A 22,192-nucleotide genomic window follows, 5' to 3' on the forward strand; every position below is an offset into this window, starting at 1 on the left:
GACAAACCTGAGACGTGGCCACCTGAAAACCCTTCTCTCAGCCGCCAGAGATTTGCATTTAGGCACCCCCTCCACAGCAAGTGACCACTCGTTACTGCGTATTTGAGGCCATATCCTCCTCAAGCTACACGTGCAGTTGCCGAGCTGGGACCATTTCTGGCTAGCAAGTCCAGGTGTACACCTGACACATGTGACAACTTACAGTGTAGTAAGACTACAGATCCTATAAAGCCCCTCCTCAGCAGCCTGACTTCTCCTGGAAGGAAATATATGTGTTTCCTTTCCAGTACTTTCCAACTGGATCCTTAAGTCATAAAATTACAGAACCAAGACCCCAACCTACACTGCAGAGTATACTACTGCTCATACCACATCTATTCTCCCCCCCCCTCCCACAAAAGTTGTTAGCGTTTGTGAAAAAAGGAAACATTTCTGGCAGAGAACTATGGAACTGTTTTATTCAAAACAGAACCATCAGGAAGAAGAGAGGGAGAGCCCTAAACATTGGCATTTCTCACTTGAATCTGCTCTGAATGAAACCAAATGCAGACGTGAACCCCAGCCTGCCACCGCCCAGCTAAGTATGTGGTGCCTTGGCTAGAATGAAAGTAGCTGCAATTCTTTTAACTCTCTTCTGTTTACAAATACCATCTAGTCCAAAACTAGTTCCTAGGTTTCCTTTGCTTTTCAAGTATTTTTCAAATATTCAAAAGCAAATATAAAAATAAAACCAAATGCTTAATTTAATCCAGAATAATTCTGAATTCTGTTGTAAAATAACAATAGAAATCTTAATTGGTTGATGACTTTTCATTCTGGCCAAACTTTTCCCCGGCACTTTCCATAACCATAACAAAGCAGAAATCGCGTTCTGAAGTGGACATTTCTAACAGCCAGACTTATAATGATTTCAAAGCAAATAAGATCTTAAAAGGCCTGGATTGAAACCATTTGAATATGCATTTTGAAATCAGATTATCGTAGTTTAGTTTGGTTTATAGTTTGCTATCAACACTGGCAAGAGACTCGAGAAACCTACCCTGAACATCATGACCTCCAGGCAACTTTGGGAAAAGTCCGGTGTAAATGCCTGTTACCTTGATCTCCTTGCCATCCCACAGAGCAATGTGCCTCAGCATACGTGTTCTGTTGCCTTTTTGGTAAACCGTCATGAACACAAGCTGCCTTGGAAGAATTTTAAACTAAAAATAAAAGAGAGAAAAATAGTAAATCCCAGGTTTTTAACTTTTCAGAGAACTTAAGTGTAGTGTGTAATTTTGATACTGTAAAGTCCCGTGGAATACAGCTTTAGGAACGTGTTTATAAAAGCTCTAGCACAATGATACCCTAAAGCCCACTGCTTCTGCATAAGCAGCTACTCGTATCTACTTTATTTCATTTCTACAGTAAGGCATCTTCTCACATAATGGAACATACACCAACGACTGAGTATCCCCTTTACAATAGTCTTTGCTTAGTATATATTTTTCTTTTCTATCTCTTCTATCTCACTGTGTGATTCTTGCAACGTCAAGAACCCCACTATTACACTGTAAGTCCAACAGGTAGCACAAACAATAATATCTGTCTGTGACATCTTTTTTTCCTTATTTAGAAAAAGAAATGTGTGGTACCTGCATAATAAAAATTAGCAATTGGTCAGTTTGTAATATATTATTTTTCTTACTTGCTAAATATTTGCTCCATCTATAGGAGCAAACAAATATAAAAATCAAACAACAGTTCTACCATTGGACCACATACCAAATAATCTACAGTTGAACGTTTGCTCATGCTGCTGGAGCAATCAAGGGCAAACCACCTCACAGCCCCTGGAGCTGTATTTGACCTTCACTGTTGGGCAGCCAGCATCCTGGATGCCATACCCTAGGAAGAGGGCAGTCACAGCTTGCCTTCTGCCATCTGTTGATGATACCAACCTGGGACATTGTCTGTGTTATTTCAATGACATTCGTGTAGCTGGTTCCAGTGAAAGTTAGTTTAGCTGTAACATTGAAATCCTTTTTTTCCATCCTGAGGTAGAGTTTGCCTTTTGCTTCACTCATATCATAATTTACCTTTTCAAGTTCCCATTGAAAGAGAGAGAACAGAGAAAGAGAAAATAAATATTGCACTGGCATTCTTTGCACAGTATGTTACATTATGGTCCTCAGGACCTAAAAGAGATCTGGTTTTTCTGTATGTTCACGTTGGAGAAGGCACAGCTACAAAATAGCATAAACTGCCTAACATGCATAATGAATTACTTTTTATGTGAGCAGGAGTGACTGCTGCATTTGACTGAAAATTAACCCCATTCATCTTCCTTTCTTATCCTGCTGTTGTGTATTTCTGCACTGCTAAGAGCCAATAACCAGAACTGCTTTCTGCCCAGTCTCTTTTTCTTAGTAACCAGAAGAACCAAAACAGTTCCCGAGGGCAGTCTACCACAAGTCATAACAAATGCAGACAGATGGAAGCAGAGTCAAATGGAATGAATGCTCTCTGGTAGGTTTTGTTAGAGATTGTTAGCGTCTTTGAAAACAGGAACATCCTCAACAACAACAAGAACAAGGTCAGAGATACTAGTACTAGAAATAACACAGCTTGACTCCTAAAATATTAGACAAGTCTAATTTGTAGTGATGTATGTGACTGATAACTTGCAGATAGTTACCTTAGAAGACAGTTCTGCTGCACTGGGGAAGTACTGTAGAAAGAAGGGATGAGTCTGGAGTGCTTTTATAGTCAAGTCTTCACTAAAGAGAAGAAATGTACTTTTTGTTCAACAGTATTTCACAAAGTCCACTCTTGCTGACAGCACAAGCTCATCTGAGTGATCTTCGAGTCTGCCAACAGCTTTGTAGTTACAAATCGCAGTACCTTCCACTGAATGCTTAACCCACTGACATTTTTTGATGCAATCATACAAAGGTAAAGGAAACCAAAGAGTGGCGCTATCTCTGACCTTGGTGAAAAATCTGTGTACTAACCCCAGGGACAGAATTTAGCCCGCTGGATCAGAAATTACTTTAGCTAGCAATTTACTAGCCATAGTAAATGCATTAGCATTTAAAAAATCAGATAGGTATTTTGGAATCTGACTTTGCAAGTGCTGTCGTGGTTTCCAGACTTAGAATTCACCATGATTAGAGAGTTTAACAGAACTTACAAGGCTTTTCAGTGTAAAGGTCTTTTGCTAGAAATTAAGAAATCTCTGATATACCCCAAGGCAAAAATATTACACCTTGTAAACACCCTCAAAAGCCTACAGTTTTGTTTATATGCTATACCAAATATTTCTGTTTAGGCACTGATTATCAGACACTTTTGAAGTAAAGAATTATTCTATTCATTCTTCATTTTTTTAAAGAACTTTGAAAATTTTCAGAAGCCAGACAAAAATAGAGAAAATTAGCACAGCAGATACAGCCACACCAATACCAGCTTAGAAAACTGAGTGAAACTGTAATTTCGCAAGGTTCAACTGTGCCAAAACAATTTAATACGATTTAAACAGTTAGGTCAAGTTAAGCTGTATTTTTAAGTACTTGTCTGGCTCAGACCTAGAATTTTCTGCACTATTTCACTGTCTGCTGCTTCAGTGCTGTGGAGGCAGGCAGAAAGACAAGCATGGCCCAGGCTGTGAGGTGGGGAATCTCTCTGCAGCCCTCCATAAACTTCTTCAGGTATACAGACTATTTGGTGTGACTTCACTTTATCACAGATTTGTTACATTCCACCAGCGCCTGGGTGGCTCAAACAATGGCTTTTTTTCTATGGAATCACAGTGGCCTAATGACATTCTTACACTGCTCAAAATTTACCCTTGCTGGTCTTTCTTCCTTCTGATGGTAATGGAGAAGTTTGTGTTTTGTTCACAGGTCAGCCTCAGAGCTCCTTCAATTTTATTTTCAGTCAGGACTTCTTGAATTGTCATCTGTGAGGGGGAAAAAATAAGCAAATCACATGCCATAGCTTCTACCCAGCACTTCACCTAAACTGAGCACTGTGTCAGTCAAGACATTAAGGGTTCTTTTAATGTCTTGACTGACTAAAAACTTTTTTAAGTCTTGACTTGACATTTTAAGTCTTGAATGACTTAAAACTGTTACCTTGATCAAAGTTTATCTTCCAGACAGGCTTTCTAGACCTAAACCAAATGCATCAAGAGATGTTTTCCTTTTTTTCTGTGAATATGTTTCCATAGCTACTCATTTGCATTATTGACAAGTATTAGTCTTACTTTCAATGTACCCTTATCTGGTTTAAGTCTAGAGCCACTGTCTCTTGTTTATGTCTCCCCCACTCTTCTTTTTCATATACTGTAAAGAAACTGCCTTTCCTTTTTTTTTTTTTTTTTTTTAATTTATTTATGAAACAGATGGAGCTCTACAGATCTTTTACTCTAGGGTATTTTCTTCCTCCCACAGCTGCTAGCTTGTCTACAGCTTTATCCTGAAACAGCTAAAGAATCCCTCTGGGGAAGATCAGCACCATCTCCCACACTTAAAGATCAACACATATTTGTGTTTGCCAAAGTCTGTGGGAATGATAATTTCTGAAGTCATATGATGACACTCATAGCTCATACATGAATAAAGAATTACCATCTCTGGTTTTCATTTTTTCACTCAAACGTTTAGAGGATAAAAGACATTCCACTAAATATTAAGAGGGAAGAAGCAGAGGATCTATCTAATACCTTTTAATAAAACGTTGGCATAAAATATTCCCTTGAAACACTGACACTTAATATGCAGGTTTAATATTGATACAGTGTTTCTTTTCAGAGAAGTCTACCTTTAATCTTGTATCCTAGCTACATACCCTCTTATTTGAAGAAAAAGTGACAGATGATACGGTGTTCCATATACTTCCCTCCAAAATGGAAGAAGACATTTCACTTAATATTTCTTTCTCCTGGGATGAACAGCCTTCCTGTTGCTGTCAAGTAGTTTGGAATACAAATCTGTTTCTGTTTATTCAACTCTGAAACATTACAGGTATCTATGCTAGAAATGGTTTAACCAAGCCAAAGAATTCTCTGGGCATGAAGGACAGCTGTTTTATACCAGAAGTCCTTTCCACTTCAGTAAGCCATATCAGCTTAGGAAGCGACAGTTAATGAGTGCCGTCTTGAAATAATTAATCCTGAAATCCGGGATTTCAGGTACCTGCTGAGTTTCCTTGGAAACAGGCCGTTAGCTCTGTACTGAAGTTAAACAGGGATTCAGATAAACTGGGCCAAGTCACCTCTCATCTGCACTGGTATAAACCTGGAGTAATGTCACTCAGGCCACTGGAAATGCTCTGGATTCATGTTAGTGTAACTCAGATGACAGCTCTAAGCAAAGCACAACAAAAGATCTATGGTTTATTACCTTTAGAAAGAAGGGAAGTCCCAGACGATGGAGAAATGATATTGAATGCTTCACCTCTGCCACGAATTCAAATATACCATTGAGTTGAAAGTCTGTGTCAACATCTATAGTTACAGTTGCATCTTTGCCATCATACTGGATTTCACAGATAGTTTTGGCTTTGTTTCCTAAATAGCAAGGACAAACAGTGCCATTTTCAGGGACTCGTTTTCAAGGAATTTCAGTACTGCCTGCATAAAATCAATCCAGCCAGCTACTGGGTTAAGACATTCGTCATGACAAAGTCATCCATTCAGGATGACAAGAGCTTCGGCCTGTGGTTGGAGTGCAGAGTTTCTTGGATGTCCTTGAGCAGACAAAGTCTTGAGTTAACAGAGCTTGTGCACCCATGTACAAGCATTAAAGTGACAAGTCAGTTCCCAATAGTAATGTGTTTTTGCAGCTAGAGCTGACTAGCTGATCCAGCCAGCCGTAGCCCTTGGCAGGTATTAGACGCCTCTAGAGAAGAGCTCTGAGCTGATTTGACCTGTAGTGACTCTTTCAGTTCCAGCTACAGCAGACAACATGGCTCCAACCTCCAACAGCACAATTTGAGGACCTTTCCCCTGCTTTCCTACCAACTTTCTTATTTGAAAAAGAAAATACAGACTGCTAAGAGAGAAAAATGAGATGAGAGATGTGAAACCCCAGAACTTTTTACAAAGACAAAATCACAGACACGCATGCAATCATACAGTGGCCACTCCAGCAGCTGTCCTGAAAGCCACCTGTTGCCCTGTCACCTGCTAACCTCAGTAATTCCTACTCTTTGGTGTTCTCACAGTTGTTAGGGTGTTTTTTTCAACACAAATACACTCCCACGTGGGCACTGAAGGTACTTGACCACAATGTAAATCAGCAATTGAGGGCTATGCAGACAGGATTTATGTCTGGGCAAGTTTTGTTGCTAGCCTGGCTTATTCCAAGATGGGTCTGTCTCCCCTCCACTGTTCAAACAACAAAAACTATTTAGAATTATTTTCAAAGCCCACTTTAAACTACACTGGAATTCACATTTTTTGTGCTCTGTAACAAGGTTTTTCGCATGATATTGGAATTTTATTTTACGCAGCTAAGTATTTTGGGGATCACCTGTTTTACCAGGTATTGTACCACATGAGATCCTTCCTGGAATTAAAAACACAGACGTAATGCAACTAATAACAGATGCAGTTTAAGTACAACAATTTTACTTACATACAAGAAAAAGCCCCTTTTTAGGTACTACCAGCAATTCTCAGTCAGTTTGTAGCTGTTGAAGGAATAGTTGAAACATCCTCAAAGAGCTAGTATACAACAAGAAACCTGCAAGGAATGGCAGGTACCTACCTGATTTCTGTAAACTGAGAATCAAGTTGATTGCCTTAGGGTAGCCAGATGCCTGTAGTGTCTCGCTACTATGTACACTTTGGCAGAAGATATCCACTTGGTGACCAACATAATAGGAGTTTATTATGTATGTGATTGATGTTTCTCCAGCTGCAATGTGCACGTATCTTTCTTGAGTAGTGTTTCTCCCTTGAAAAAACACATCTATCTAAAAAATGACATGTAAATATGAGTTTTTGAAACAACATTGAAATACTATTTCATTTTGAAACAGACGACAAATGGAAGTGAAAGAAAATCCTCTCTTGTCTATACTTATGTCAAAAATCTATCCATTAACAAAAAAATCTTAGCCTTTCATTAATCATCTATGACTTTCTAGTAGGAAGTCCATTCAGTAGAATGAATTTCAAACCATGCCAGCCTCACTGATTTATGTCATATTCTCATTAGGTTCTCTTTTATCCCACAAAAGCATGACTCCCTTTGTATAAAGAATCCTTGATCCATGTGTACTGCTGATATTTACCAGATAGTAGGTACTCCAATACTTCCCTGAAAACAGCACTTCAAGAAATACCTAAGTATAAAATTCCCATTAAATAACATAGGAGTAACAGTCCAATTCCTGATGCAATGTGCTGAAACTATTCTGCAGAGTTACAGTAGCAACAATACACACTGTACTAACACTGATCAGAATGGAATAACCTGATTCAGAAAGAAGTCAAAAAGAAATCTATTTCAGTAGTTCAGGTTTTAGCCATCCATAATTTTTAAGTATCAGAAAATCTCAGCTTCCATCCTATACCCTACAAAACACCAGTTTTCATTCTAGTGATGGGCTATTATATTATAATAGAGGACAATAATTTTAATGGGGGGAACAAAAACAACTTACCTGTAAAGACGATGGGACTCTGGCTTGTAGCAGCCATGGCCAATTATGATGGAAATTCCCAGTTATGTTGGTACTTGTTTCAAACTCTTGGATTTGCCCTTCGAGAACTGTTAGGTGAGCACCATAATGCACTTTCATACTACAGCTATTGATCACTTTCAGGTTCAAGACAGCCTGTGTGCAACAAAGATAAACTGTGAGAAGGTGGCTTTGTAGAAGGTAAAGCTTCTGTCAGTCAGTGTTCTTCCTTTGGTTCAGGCAGTAGCATCATAAAGATGTGTCAAAAAATTATTCTCATATAATTTTATAACACAACAGAGTTACAGACATCCCTTTTATTTCTAAATTCAACATTTTAACACGTATTCTCCAGTATGGCCATGCCTTAGCCATACTGAAGCAGTTACATTATTAATAACAAGGAGGTGGCTGTAGGCTTGTGTATCTCAGATAAAAAGCAATGCCAGATAAACAGAGCCTGGGAGGAAAATACCATTTGGAATGTAAACTTCGAAATCGTATCAGTACTCACCTCTGTCTAGTCTATACAAGGTACACTGCAGATCTATCAGAATAAGCATATGAGCTAAAACACACTACGCTCCTCGTGCAGTGCAAGCTGCAAGCTCAGCTGTGGCTTGGGCTGTTCGTACACTGGAAGCCAACCTCCAGCCTCTTATTCCTATGAAAAGTTCTGGTCCAGCAAGCTATTCTCCCAACCCCTCAAGTGCAAGCTGAGCTTCTGGACTCCCCTCAAGAACAAAGTGAGCATCTGGACTGCCCTCCACTCTAAACTTGGGGGGGAAAACAGAGAGAGAGAGCAAGCAGGAAGGAGAGGCAGAAGGGAGAAAAGAAAATATAAATGTTTTTAAAACAGATGCAGGCAGTATGACTCATGTGTATTGGGACAACACCCAAATTCCAGAAAATCTTATTCCATCAGGAACATAGGCAGCAATGTGCTTTTCCATCTCTACACCCCACTTAAACAGTACCTTCCCCAACTTCCTTTCACTGCTGATGGGTTACAGAACTCAGCAGTACAATCAGCATGCCAAGAAAGCGACTGATGTTACTTGTCCATTACAGAGTGATCATTCATTTTATCACCACCATGCTTCCTCTGCCTCATCTTACCCCAGCTCCTTCCAAGATAGTCCTCGCACACACAGGTACAGACTTCAAATGTCTCAGACCATTCATTTTGCACACAGAATTACAGTTCGCACACCTCGCAATGCACTTTCACAATGAATTCTCCACTGTACTTCATGTTGAAGGACAGAAGACACTGCTGCTCTCTCTGGCAACTGAATTAAAGGTAAGGAAGGCCCAACAAGTACAGTACAGGCAAAGAAGAGCACTGCATCTAGAAGTAAGTATAAATGAGAACAAAAACTGAGGCGGTGTGACAACACAGACACCTTAATTCAGGATACCCTATTGAAGGTTACATTGTATTTTAAAATGTTGAGAACAATCTTTCCCACTTGTACCTGCTACATTAGGTAGCTTATTTATGGCTTTTCGTTTATGTTTGCTCCGCTTGGGCTATATTTTGTAGCAATAAGCTTTGTCTCCTGTGTAAGTCTTGACTTCTAAGTGAAGCAGTGTTGCACCCTTTGATCTTTACCATCTGACTTCTACAGCTACTGCTTCTTCACAACATGATTCCAGGCTGGATTTACATACCCTTTGTCATTGTCTGACAACTTACCTGCAACTCAATCCTGTCTTTTATTTGCAAAGTCTCCAGTGCCTCTATGTTATGAGTAAGGTTGTAGTTAAGAGACACAACATCCAGCTTCTGGACAAAGCTTAGCTCTTCTGTGATCTGTTTGGTCCAAATAAAGTACGACAGAAGTTAACTGTGGCACATCTCTGATACTGAGACTGCTGTGATATTAATTGTAAGTATTGTACTAATTACACATTAAGAGTAAAATTATGAAAACTATGAAAACTTTACGGTGAAGAAATGTCTAATTTTTTTATAAGTCACCATTTTGTACTGTAATAGGGACTATACTGCACCAAGTGAAGACACTTGATAAGAAAGTTTTGATAGTTTGCAAATGGGAGTCATGGATCATTACTGGTGTTAAATTTGTTGCCAGAAGTGACTGCACAGAAGAATTGACTGAAAGATACTGCCTTCATTTAATTAAGGCCTTTAAAACCAAACCAGCCCCTGCAAAGTATTCTTATAAGGGCCTCATGCACAGCTATTTCAAATGTTGAAACAATATTTACCAAACCATTTGTCTCACTTTAACCTCTATTTCACATCTTACTAATATGGAGGAGACACTTACTTGCTTGCTGTTCACACAGAAGTGAATAAGCCTTTTGTAGAAGTCGCTGGTTTTTTCTAGTATCACATCAACTAATATCTTCATAGGAATGCCAATGTCAGCAGCTCCTTGAATGTTATGGGCTAGCACCACATCCAACTCTTGTCTTTCCTGTTAATATTTCATAGCATATATAGCAAAGCATGTGTAGAACCCAAAGCTTGCTGCAATACTCAGCTCAAACCAAAAATCTGCCTGTCCTATATTTAATACTAATTAAAACCAATTTCATTGAGCTCAGGGAAGTTACACTGGGAAAGAGACAATAAAGTCAAGCTTAACAGGTAGTATAAATATATATATATTTCAGCTAAGAGGGCAAAAGATGTAAAGTTTCTCTCTGGTGGCAAAGAACTCCCAGTAGCTTTGTGTTTCTCTACAGCACAGAACTACGCAGACATTACCAGTTATGGCAAGAAAGTGAATGATGACAAGGAGGAATGTGCTTCTCTCTGTGTGTACTCTACTCTCCTGCACTGATGACAAGAGAAGCCAAACTTGTAATTGTCAACAGAAAAGCAAGAGATCCACAGCCTTTCTTGTGCTGTTGTCTTACTGAAGAAACAATCAGCAGCGCCTCAGCTAATCTCTGCCTATTATTTTGCAATGTAAATCACAGTGATCACTCTAAAAATCACAGTCGTCTTTCTTCTTGTGCATTGTTGTATACTTTAATGATGAATTAAGAGCATTACATTGGAATGCCAATTGCGTATCTGGAGTGATAACAGCATTTGTGGGTTTGAATTTCTTGTATTTGCCACATAATATATGGAATATCAAATAGTACAATACAGAAGAAAATAAATATATACATAGAAGACCATAACAAGGCAATGATTCAGGAATTGCCACAGCCTGTATCCTATTATCCTATGCATCTGTTTTACTGCACATTACAGGTGCCAGATTTTCAAAGATTTTATTTTTATTCTGGCATTTATTATTAAAGTTTGAATATTTCCTCCCAATAAAATAGTTTGGAGTATATCACTTAGTATTTTGTACATGCAGCCTAACAGTCTGCAGGATACTTACATCAGTGACTTTTAGTATAAGGAGTCCTTGTAATTTACTTTCATCGACAGTGATCAACGTCTGCAAATCTAGGTTCATTTTATCCATCAAAACATAGCCTGAGCCATCAATTTTTACTGGCGCTCCAAGATTCTGTACAAGAAAAAAAACTAAACTAAAAATTCTCCTCTTTTCCACTTACCCACAAATACACTATACACTTGAAACTTTTTATTCCTAGTAAGCAGCTCTAATAGCACTTAGCTGTAAATCTAGTATATCAGGCAGCATATCCATTTTTGAGAATGTTTCACAAGTCTTGACAGCTTTTTATCACATTTTATGAATTTTGTCTTTTTTAGTTTGAATGTCTGACACATTTTTGATATGTGAGCCAAAATAGAACACAAGACAACATGGCAGCTCTTCCTGCCCAAGTGAAAAGCCAATTAATTTTCTATGCTTGGCATTGTTCCAGTGCCCCAAAGCATCCAGTGAAACCAGACAGTATACACAGGTTTATTATAGCAGCTCAGTTTTTGGAAGAGGGCAGGTAAATCTCGTTTTGTATATTCAGATTTACCCTGACTTGCATATTGAAACCACAGATTGTTCTGTGGTAACATGTCTCTCAAACTTTCCATACGCTTCTCCTGTCCTTTCCCTTCCTGCCTATATAGCACTGACTGGTGGGATCTGTGACAGGCCACACACTGCGATATCAGAATTTCCAATAGCAATACAAGTTTTCAGTAAGAAAAAGCCAGTGTGCAATCCAGCTAAATTTAGAACTGCTGCTTCAGGAAATCCTGCTGCAGAATTTCTCCCCCTCCCCCTACATACAACAGTCTGGCCTGGGAAAACAAACCACTGGGCAAAAACTGAGGGGAAAAGTGCTATTTTTCACTCCTCCAACAAAAGGGAAAAGGAGCTCAATGTGCCATGCTAGCTAGCTGAGAGAGGCCATGGCACACTGCCTGCCTGTATTTGGGAAGCTCTGAAAGCCACCTTGCTCCCCAGCTCCTCCCAGGCAACAACAGTTCCCTCCTTCCGAGACAGGGACTGCAGGACATCTAACTGCTTTTGCTTTGTATAGAAACGAGACTGTACTGCAAATGACGGTACATTCATGTGATACGGAGTGATCTCCTTCCACAGAGCTCCAGTTTTTCATTGCTTTTTTCTACTGTCTATACCTTTTCAACAAAGAAACTACTTTTTTCTTACCCTACTAGTAGCTGTTCAGACACAGGGTCTATGGTGAGGCTCCCACCAGAAGTTCAATCTCATTAACGAAAGAGACAATTATACAGCCAGCATTTGCAAGAATTACCACAAAGAAATAGCTCACCAGGGCAGTCCAAACCAGTCTGTTAAAAACGTCCCTGTTTGTCAACTAAATTCCCCAAAATATTTCTCAACTGAGGTCTTACAGGAAATGATACTGCTGTTTAGTGCTGGCTTTTTCACTTTGGGCTTTCTTTGCAATGGTCTTCATACATTATGGATCACTGTGTTAGCAATTTCAATTTTCTGTAAAGCTGAGTGAAAATTTTCTGAACTGAAGATTACCTAGTTACTGTATATATTTTTAAACTATTTCAGAGTTTGGTTGTCAAACTGCTGAGAAACTGTAATAGCTGATAAAGCAAAAGACAACTTTGAATACTCCTTATTTCTGAAGATTAAAAACCTACAGATTTCTCAACCGTGCTTTTAAAAAAATACATCAGAGCTAGTACAAACAAGTCCATTAACTGTAGGTACTGAATCAAAGAAATATGGCTTATACTACACAAAAACAGAGTGAATGACTGGCTCCAAAAGTAAGATGTCACATTAAAAGAAAAGATTGTTTTTCTTGTTTCTCTGCTACCACTGAAATCATTAGACTATTTTCTTTTGACTTTAGTAGGTGCAAAGATCCTGGTTTAGATGTATAAATTCAAGAGTAAAGCAAAAAAAAACCAACAATCCTTCCAATACCTGAAATGTTTGGCATTTGTTTTCTATAAGTATTTTCCACTGAAGCTTCTTTTCAGGATCGAAGTCCCCATTCATTTGTATCTCACAATCACCCAATTTCATTCCTATTCCAGTATGATATTTTAACTGTTTTTGTGTAGTGATGGACAGCTTATTTTCCCTTGGGATTATCTTCAACTGAGGCAGGTCATGCTTGAATTGAATTTCCAGTGTAATCTTCGGTTTGCACTCTGCTTTCACTTCAAAACGGGCAGTCTTGCCTTCTGTTTCAAGGACACAGAGAAGTTCTGTTTGGCACTTGTCTTTCTGAATAGATCCTGTGAGCCGTGACTGAACTGGAATACTGAGATCCTATCAAGAGTCAAAAAAAAAAAAAAAGTTCTTAAGATTATGCATACACTTTAAGACAAGTCAGTATTGAGGCTTTTTTATTCTCCCTTTAGCATAAAAGAAAGGAAATTTTGTTACAATATCAGAGACGAACCCTGAAGTCTCTGCACTGCCATTTTCTCCCTCCCAACAGTAAGGTGGCAATTTTGCCTGAATAAGGTCTGAGGGAAGATTCTAGGACTGCCCTGCAGATTTTACAACTTCTGTATCCATATGGAAATTTACATTTACAAAAATACAAACCACCTATTTCTTCAGTGGCAAATTTTATTGAACACCCTCTGCTTCACTCAGACCAGACCAATCTCAATTTTCAAACAAGTTTCAAACTCTACAAAAAACAACAGGCCTAACACATATTCTTGCATCTGGTGTTACAAGGGTTGGGTTTTGTAATACTAAACTTCAAGCTTGTCTTGTGCAACATCCCAAATTAAACATTTCCTCTCATTCTTTCAAATTATTTGTAAAAACACTGAAAATTCTACTATTCTTAACATTTTAAGTGGTTTTTATTCCCTCTTTGTTATGGGTGACACACATTTTCCTGTCATTTTTGGTTTTATATTGCTACTTCGTAGTTGAAGAAGTTAGAACTGAGGAGTTAAAAGTAAACCATAAATGCCTACGAATATCCAGAAATAACCCCCAAATTCACAGGTCTCACTCTTTCTAATGCAGTCAGTGAGGCCAGGTGGAAAAAACAAGGAAATTTCACAACTTTTGCTTTGATAAAAAAGACAGGCAGAGGATATATTTTCTGACAAATAGTTCAAACTAAAACTACTCTTCAGCCTCAGAGGGCAGTCTTGGTCTGCAAAGGCAACCAGCAGCAAAGACTGAACTAATCTCAGTCTACAGAGAACACCTATGAACAAGATACACTTGACACTTTCTTTGCCTAGTGCTGTTAGACAGGTGTGTCTTTAGAGTGGTTTTCCAACACCCAAACATTGTTATTTTAGCTAAAACCCTATATGGCCTGGATTTGATCCCAAATCTCTCTTTAAAAGCCTCCAAGAGCTACCTGCAGAAGCTGACATTCTGTTTCTGTTTCCAGTGTCCATTTGGCTTTATTCTGAATACAGAGATCTCCTCTAGCCTTAAGTTTGCATTTGCCAGCCTGCAGCAACAAAATGCCCTCTGTGGTGGAGTCTGTGGCCGCAGATAACAGGACAGAGTTTTGAAAAGGCAGCCCAAGCTGACTCAGCCAGGGAACTGAATGCCTGAGGGTCCCTTGGAATGTATAAGTGTGTTCGCAGGAAGTGTCTATCTGCACAGCAACTGTTCTGCCATCACACTGGAGGTTCATTAACAAGCCAACATTGCAGATGTTCTGTTGAAATGAGCCCCCAAAGGCTGCAGCATGAGGCAATCCCATCCTCTGCAACAGAGAAGATTATACTGTGTAAAGCACACAAGGTAAAGCAACTGTCTTCCTAATTTGTTTCTAATTCATGAGAAAGCATTTCTTCTTTCTGAACCAATATGCTTTTGGAAAGGACCATACGAAACAGCTTTTTCACAGAGAAATCAGAAATTTATCTGTGAAATGAGAAAAAGAAACAAAGAAAAAAACAAACAAACCCAACATTTTTGTAAGTACTGTAGAAGAAAAAGTTCAGAACCTCAAAGAAAACCTCCAAAATTTCAAATAGAAAGGATATGCTTTTCATTAGATTCTAGGACAAAAATTTATTTTAATTAAAAAGCTATTATTAAGCAACTACTTTATGGTAACAGCAGTAACATCTACTATTGCATTACTCCAAATTCTCATCTTCAAATACACTCCCTCTGCAAATGCTCTGAGTATTTTTCTGCCAGAACAACTTTAATGACCAAAATTGTCCTTTCTATAAATAACTGTGTCAGCAAATAGTTCTGTCAATAGACTCATAAAGATCTGAAATACACAGACTATCATGCCATACAGAAAACAATCTAGACTTACCTCTAGACTGATGCACTTGTTTCTAAAAGTAAGTACCCATTCCACATCTGTTTCACTGCTTGCCAGGCTCACTTCTCCATCAGCTTTCAAACTGCAAGGCCCAAGGACAATATCAAGCACGCCCTTATACTTGTCACTTCTCTTGGCTGATACCTTCACTTGGTTCTCTCTGGCAATTCCCAGAGACTGAAGTAAAGGCAAAGAATGCTGGAAGTCAATTTCTAAATGAGGCTGAATGCTAGTGGTGAAATGGAGTTGCAGGCAGGCAAACATGTCATGAAAAGAAACATGGCCAAAGAAGATGACGGTAAAGTTGCTGATAAACACTGACCCATTCAGTGACACTCTTGCTGGAGCCTGAAAAATTACAGGAAATAGTGTTGTCAAGTTTGTTTTCCTGTCAGGCCATATACTGGTTTTAAATGCTCATGTTACTAAAACAGAACTACCCTGACATCATTTTGTATTCATCCTACATATTTATAAATGCCTAAACAAATGGAAAGATGGTCTAAAATCTTTCTTTTAGAGTTGCATAATAAAAATAACCGGAAAAAAACTGAACTCCACAACTCGGTTAGAACAGTTACTAATATCAGAAAAATCAACTGCTACTGCTTTTACTATCATCACTTCTGGATTTGGTTTAAGTAAATTGAGTCCTAGCACTGTGAGAATGTGTTCCAATTCCCCCCAGACCTCAGCAGGAGTGACAAGTGTTATGCACATTGTATCCATGTTACATGAGGAAAGAACTGAAATGTATTTGTCATCTTTGTCGCTAGCACATCCATAGGAATCCATTCCTATCGTCTTTCCAGAGACAAACATGAACTTCTGTAATGTCACTCATAGGAGACGTTTCTAACACATTCTTAAGAATACATCAGATTATAAGGTGAATCTTTCCTCACACAGTTCAAGAGCCACAGGGACTTTCACAAACAAATGGTTAGCTAGAAAGAGCAGAAAATAAAGTAGTAGTAAACCATGAAATTCTCAGCTTGCGCCTCCTGTACTCCCTTACCCCATTCATATGCAGTTGGCTGCTCAACAACAGAACAGGATCATTTGTACCAAGTTCAGTTCTAACTGGCAGAAGATGCAGTTTGGAGACTTCAGCCAGAAACATGAATGTGACTCTTGCCTTTTGCCTGGTGCACACCTCTTACCTTCTGGTATTAGTCTTCTGCAAGGTGCAAGCTCTTGCACTGAGCTCTGAAGCAGCACAAATTGATCGTTTGCTGTAGGACACAGGAGTATCACCTTCAAAGTCGCACCTCTTGGGCCTTAGCCCTACTTTGTATTCTACCATCCTTTACCTCTACTTTGTATTCTGCACTTGGTGCACAGCTGTGCACTGAAGATGCAAATCTGTATCATTTGAATACAAGTTTGTTCACAATTCTGATTCAGACTAAACAATCCATTGCATGATGGTGAAAGTGAGTGCAACCTTCCTCATGGACTTCTACAGTCTTTGATGGAAAAGTAGTCTGATCTGTTTGAATCTGTGAATATTAAGGGAGTGAAAATATCTGAAAGTATGTGCAAAACTTCCAGCTAACTCAAATCCATTTCTACATCTCTGACACCTTTCAGTACTTCAGATTCCCTTAGTGGTAGTTAAAACAGTTATGTTGTTGAAGCCAGTTATAAATGAAGCCAGTACCTCAAAATGATGAAATGTAATTGCTCCATTGCAAAGGCCAGAAAGTTGTTTGTTAGCCGATTCTCCACTGCAAGCAACCTGTTGGCATTATCAACAAAGCACATTCAGACCATGTAGAAAAGCAGAGAGGACTAAAATACAAAGAGGCGGGCTAAAAGGCTGCTTTCAGGATAAAAAGCATGAAGATAATAAAAAATAGCTTTAACATTAGATATCAGTTTCAAAAGGATAAACAGTTTAGTGGATCTGAGGCTAAATCATGCTCTAATCAGCATAGATAAAGACAGAAAAATATCTTCAAACAGTAGAAAACCATTACTGGCTAGACAAAACTATTTCTGATGCTCTGGCTTGTAATTTTGACAGGAAATAATGGTATTTCTTACACCTGGCATAGCAAATACCACTGTCATAAGTAGACATGCAGTGTTTCAAATGCAGTCAGCTGTGTCCCCTGTTGCAGAAAGTTAGGTCCTTGGGGACTGCGGTTGGCCATACGACATCTACTGCCATTATTATTCACTCTGCTATCAATACCACTGCACCCACAGCCATGTGATCCACCTGCAAAGCCTGCTTTAGCAAGATGGAAAAACTGGGACTGCATGTAATTGTGCCTAGGCAAGCACCCACTCCAGTTTCATGACATAAATATTTTGTTACCCACCGCATCTTGAAAACCTGCTCTTTATTGCTAAGCAAATAATTTTCAGGCTTTCTGTACTGGCCCTGTTTGACAAAAAAAAGCTCTCTCCCTTCTGACCTGCTAGCTTGCTCTCAAGTGGTAAACCTGAACAGCTGAGGATGAACAGCAGAAAGCTACACCAAATACACCATATAGCAGGATTCCTGCTAACCTCTAGTACACATGGAACAATGTCAATCAGTCCTTCCATATCATGGTGAAGTGAAAGAGAAATCTCCGTAGCACTGCCAGAGGTTTTCTTCTCTATTTGAATTTTGAGTTGTTCCATCTCCACTGTGGTTGTTATCCCAGCAGCAATCTTTTTGGTGAAACTCTATGCACAAAAGAAACCAAATAATGGAAAGAAACAAACAACATCGCAGCAACAAATGGCAAAGGCAGAGTCCGTTTCACCATGCTTAAATGTCAGAGCCTGTGTCAGGGCAGCAGCACTGGTAAAACAGAAGTGCATACTCCTAGCAGTGGCTTCATTTCTAACAGAGATTTTCCTGTTATGCTAGACCTTCTGAATGCTGTGTATCAATAGTTCCTTCTAGCTCCAAGAACATGTTGAAAGCATTGAGTACCCTGCAGGATTTGAGTCCTAAGGCATACACAGTTAAAGTAGTGAAACTATTAGTACGCAAGGCAAGGGGAATGGTATAGAATTCTTCCTCTGCACACCTGTGTGTCTCACTGTACCACAGTGGCTGAACCCACCACAAATGTTAGTATGTTAATGACTTCAGCCTTCCAGCATATGTTAGAACAAGTGAAGTATTTGAACCCTTTTCTTCTGGAAGGATACTTTGAAATGCAGAAGAGCTATATGTTGCTCACAGATCTATAGCAGAAATGCAGATAGAGTGGCCAAGCAACACTGTACCAGGCAACATGGGTTGTGACATTCCTGTGGCTAAAGATGGCTTTTTGGAATAAAGTGCACAGGAACAACGTACAGTTATTAGAAATGGTTCTGCCAGAAATGAAATTATCACAGGGAGAACTTTTCTTACCTCGTAATAGCCAGTAACCTCCACAATAAAAGGGATCCCATGTTTCTTTATCTTTGAGATGTTGTGCTTTAAACTCCCAGATAGCTGGGATTTAGGAGGCTCTGTGGACAGTCTGTGACCTCCAAACACAGCGGTAATCCTTTCACTGCCACTCTGTAGGGCTATAGTAATGGTGTCATTTCTTGTGCCATGGTCACACACGGCAGTAAAAACGCCATCCAAGGGCAATCCTATTGATAGAGAAGGAAGCAAGATGAACACAATTCTTCTGGGTTGTCATTGTAAAACATAGAGAAGATGTACTACAGATTAAGAAAAGCCTTCTTTTTATATAAAAAAATATTTTTTATTAGGAAAAGACAGACTTTTTTTTTAAAAAAAGTGCAATTATCCAGTCTGCTGCACTTACTGGTATTTATAGTAAGAAAGGACATTAACTACCATATGAAAATCGTGTTTAAAAAGGATTGTTAAATTAAAACGTGGCATGCACTTTGGAAGTCAAGAATTTTTCTTTTCTTAATAGAGGATATCTATCAATGGGTATTGTGCCCAACTCCAGTAGTCTGTTGTTAGAAAGTTTCAAAACAGATTTCTACAGTCCAAAAGGACAAAGGCAATTTACCCATTCAAAATTATTGACAACTTCAGTTCATGAAAACCCTTGGGTTTGCTTGGGAAAGAACACCTGGCATATTTCAGCCTTCAGTGTGATTTATTCAATAGCTTTCAATGTTTCAGTTCTGGCCTAAATCAAAACAGGCATAAAAACAGGCCTAGAGGAACCGATCAGCATGCAGGAACACAGATGTACAAGAAAGAAATTATTTACTCTGACGTAGTTCAAAGAGTTTTTAAATAGTTCTGTATATATTTAATTGTATTTTCTTAATGATATTAAAAAGAACGTTGCTAAGACTGGATCACATTTTGTTTTGGTGTGAGCAAATGCAACTCACATGTTTCCACTGGACTGCACTCAATTAGATAAATTCACCCTGACACTCTGTTACCCCACACCATCAAGTTCGTTTTCTTCATACCTGCATTTTTAAAAAAGCTGATATTATGTGTGAAAGTTCCACTGACTCTGCTGTGCCCATGACTCATGATACTGGAAAAATCTACAGAAAGGGTTTTCTCATCCACCTGGAAGCTAGCTAGCCCCCTTTTCATCTCTTTACTCAGCTCCAGGTGTCCTTTCAGTTTTGCCTCCATTGGTATTGCCTGACTGCCATTCTGAAACATAGCAAAAGTGATACTGTGTACGGTGGTATTCCCAAACACATGTCTGTTCCTGAGATGGAGTCCATACAGTGCTTTGTTGACCATCACATTGACGTTACCTGTAACAGGCAGAAATTATTATGGTGGAGAGAGTCCTTTGGGACAGAAATAACCAGAATTTCATAAGCAACATATAATCTGACCATTAGTAACAGGAGGAAGTAAAAGAATTTCCATTATAATAGGTAATTTAGCCTAATCAAGAGAGCAGATCAGTTTACTGTTAAGAGGGTGTTTCTCTACTAGTAGAAGTGTCTATGTTTAGAGAGTTTCTCTACTAGTAGAAGCATCTGTGTTTAAAACAAATTACATAACAGTATTTATGGCAGCTGTTTGTTTTTATTCCCCAAGCTGCGAGTGCCTTAGGCCATGGAGTACACTGCACTGCCTTCTGAAGGAAAATTTACAGAGGGACTATGACCTATTACTTGTGTAAATCCAGACCAAACGATCCCTCTGGAGCTCTGCAGTGACCTGCTTTACCCATGGAGCCATTCAGAAGAGTAAGGGCCTCAAGTCAGCCCGCCACACAGATTTCAGAAGACCTGCATAGGAAAGACACTACCCACTATTTCCTTCAATCAATTAAAATGAGAAAATTATCAAACTATTCACTAAAAAGTAGTTTCAACCCACTGACCAACGGTTCTGTTTGCATGCTAAATACGCTCTTATGCATTATATAGAATCACAGAACCATACAACAGTTTGGGTTAGAAGGGACCTTAAAGATTGCCCAGTCCCAGCCCCCTGCCACGGGCAGGGACACCTCCCACCAGCCCAGGCGGCTCCGAGCCCCGTCCAGCCTGGCCTTGGACATGCCGGGGATGGGGCACCCACAGCTGCTCTGGGCAGCCTGTGCCGGCGCCTCAGCACCCTCACAGGGAAGAATTTCTTCCCAATATCTCATCTAAATCAACCCTCTTTCAGTTTGAGGCCATTCCCCCTTTTGACCTTTCTCTACACGCCCTTGTAAAAAGCCCCTCTCCAGCTTTCTTGTTGGCCCCTTGAGGTACTGGAAGGCGGCTATGAGGTGTTCCTGGAGCCTTCTCCTCTCCAGGCTGAACCACCCCAACTCTCCCAGCCTGTCTTCACAGGTGAGGTGTTCCAGCCATCTTCGTGGTCCTCCTCTGGACTCGCTCCAACAGGTCCATGTCCTTGTTATGCTGGGGGCCCAGAGCTGAATGTGGTATGCAATTCAGCAAGGAATACATTAAAATTAAGAAGCTTCCTTAGATAGCTGCAGACTTAGCCGAAAAACACAAAGTAAAAAAGTACCATCATGAACGTTGTTTTTGCACTTCAGTAACCCATTCAGAGAAAGAAGATGAGGTATGGCCTTTAATTCAGCAAATGTGTGTTGAACTCTTCCATTTAGGGACAAAACAAAACCAACTTTCTGCTCCCTGGCTCCCATGAAATCCACGTGAAGCCTATTTTCATTAAGTTTCAGCTCAGAAGATATTAAAAGTCTAAAAAGACAGAGATAAAAATTGCTAGTAAGATCTTATTATTATTCATGGTTGTCAAGACAGCCCTCCTCTCACTCAAAGCAGAATCAATGAAAGCAGGGTGCTCTGGAGCACATGTGGTCAGGTTTGGAGTACCTCCAAGTATGGAGACTCCACAGACTTCCTGGGCACTTGTGCCAGTGCTGTGAATCAGGGAATCAGATGCCTTGCAGTAACTACATGCTATCCACCAGATGTTTATAAAATACTCAGTAACACTATTCAGTAAAGCCTCACATACTGGCAGACTGTTCTTTAAATTTCTTGGATGTTTTTGTTATGATCCCTAATAAATGAAAATTATAGAGTTGGATGAGTTAGGCAGAATTGGAAATGAACTCCTCTCTGTCACAATACAAAATCTCTCTTCAGTGCTGACTTCAAAGCAGCACTGAGAATAAATTAAATTTAATAAATTAAATACAATTAAATTAAACAATAATTTTAAATGCCACCACCATTTGAGTCTGGTACATAAACTAACAGTTAGTTCCTTGTATCTTGGCCCTGATCTGAACAGTGTCGGAGAAACACAGCACAGCTTTTTAGGGAAAACTGCTGGAGCAACAAGAAACCCAGTTTGCAGTGTTTCAAGTAGAAGACTGAGACACAATTTTCACATTGCCTTCAACAAACTGTCCACTGAAATGTCTGACTTTCTAGACTC

At 39.3% G+C, this 22,192-nt stretch overlaps 1 protein-coding gene across 1 annotated transcript in view; it reads right to left on the reverse strand.

Annotated features, from left to right (window-relative positions):
- LOC119145814 overlaps positions 1 to 22,192 on the reverse strand; it is a 98,267-nt gene that overhangs the window by 22,128 nt on the left and 53,947 nt on the right. Inside the window, exons 36-53 of the mRNA XM_037382502.1 lie at positions 21,293 to 21,486; positions 19,771 to 20,073; positions 18,728 to 18,957; positions 17,884 to 18,045; positions 17,027 to 17,104; positions 15,355 to 15,711; positions 14,428 to 14,784; positions 13,011 to 13,361; positions 11,046 to 11,177; positions 9,969 to 10,118; positions 9,371 to 9,487; positions 7,654 to 7,827; positions 6,753 to 6,960; positions 5,385 to 5,551; positions 3,828 to 3,940; positions 2,678 to 2,759; positions 1,941 to 2,078; positions 1,040 to 1,202 (exon numbers count right to left, since the gene is read on the reverse strand). Coding sequence (XP_037238399.1) covers positions 1,040 to 1,202; positions 1,941 to 2,078; positions 2,678 to 2,759; positions 3,828 to 3,940; positions 5,385 to 5,551; positions 6,753 to 6,960; positions 7,654 to 7,827; positions 9,371 to 9,487; positions 9,969 to 10,118; positions 11,046 to 11,177; positions 13,011 to 13,361; positions 14,428 to 14,784; positions 15,355 to 15,711; positions 17,027 to 17,104; positions 17,884 to 18,045; positions 18,728 to 18,957; positions 19,771 to 20,073; positions 21,293 to 21,486 — 3,476 coding nt within the window. The remainder of the gene's footprint in view (positions 1 to 1,039; positions 1,203 to 1,940; positions 2,079 to 2,677; positions 2,760 to 3,827; positions 3,941 to 5,384; positions 5,552 to 6,752; positions 6,961 to 7,653; positions 7,828 to 9,370; positions 9,488 to 9,968; positions 10,119 to 11,045; positions 11,178 to 13,010; positions 13,362 to 14,427; positions 14,785 to 15,354; positions 15,712 to 17,026; positions 17,105 to 17,883; positions 18,046 to 18,727; positions 18,958 to 19,770; positions 20,074 to 21,292; positions 21,487 to 22,192) is intronic.

Source organism: Falco rusticolus, chromosome 4 (genome assembly GCF_015220075.1).
Source record: "Falco rusticolus isolate bFalRus1 chromosome 4, bFalRus1.pri, whole genome shotgun sequence".
Lineage (NCBI taxonomy): Eukaryota > Metazoa > Chordata > Aves > Falconiformes > Falconidae > Falco > Falco rusticolus.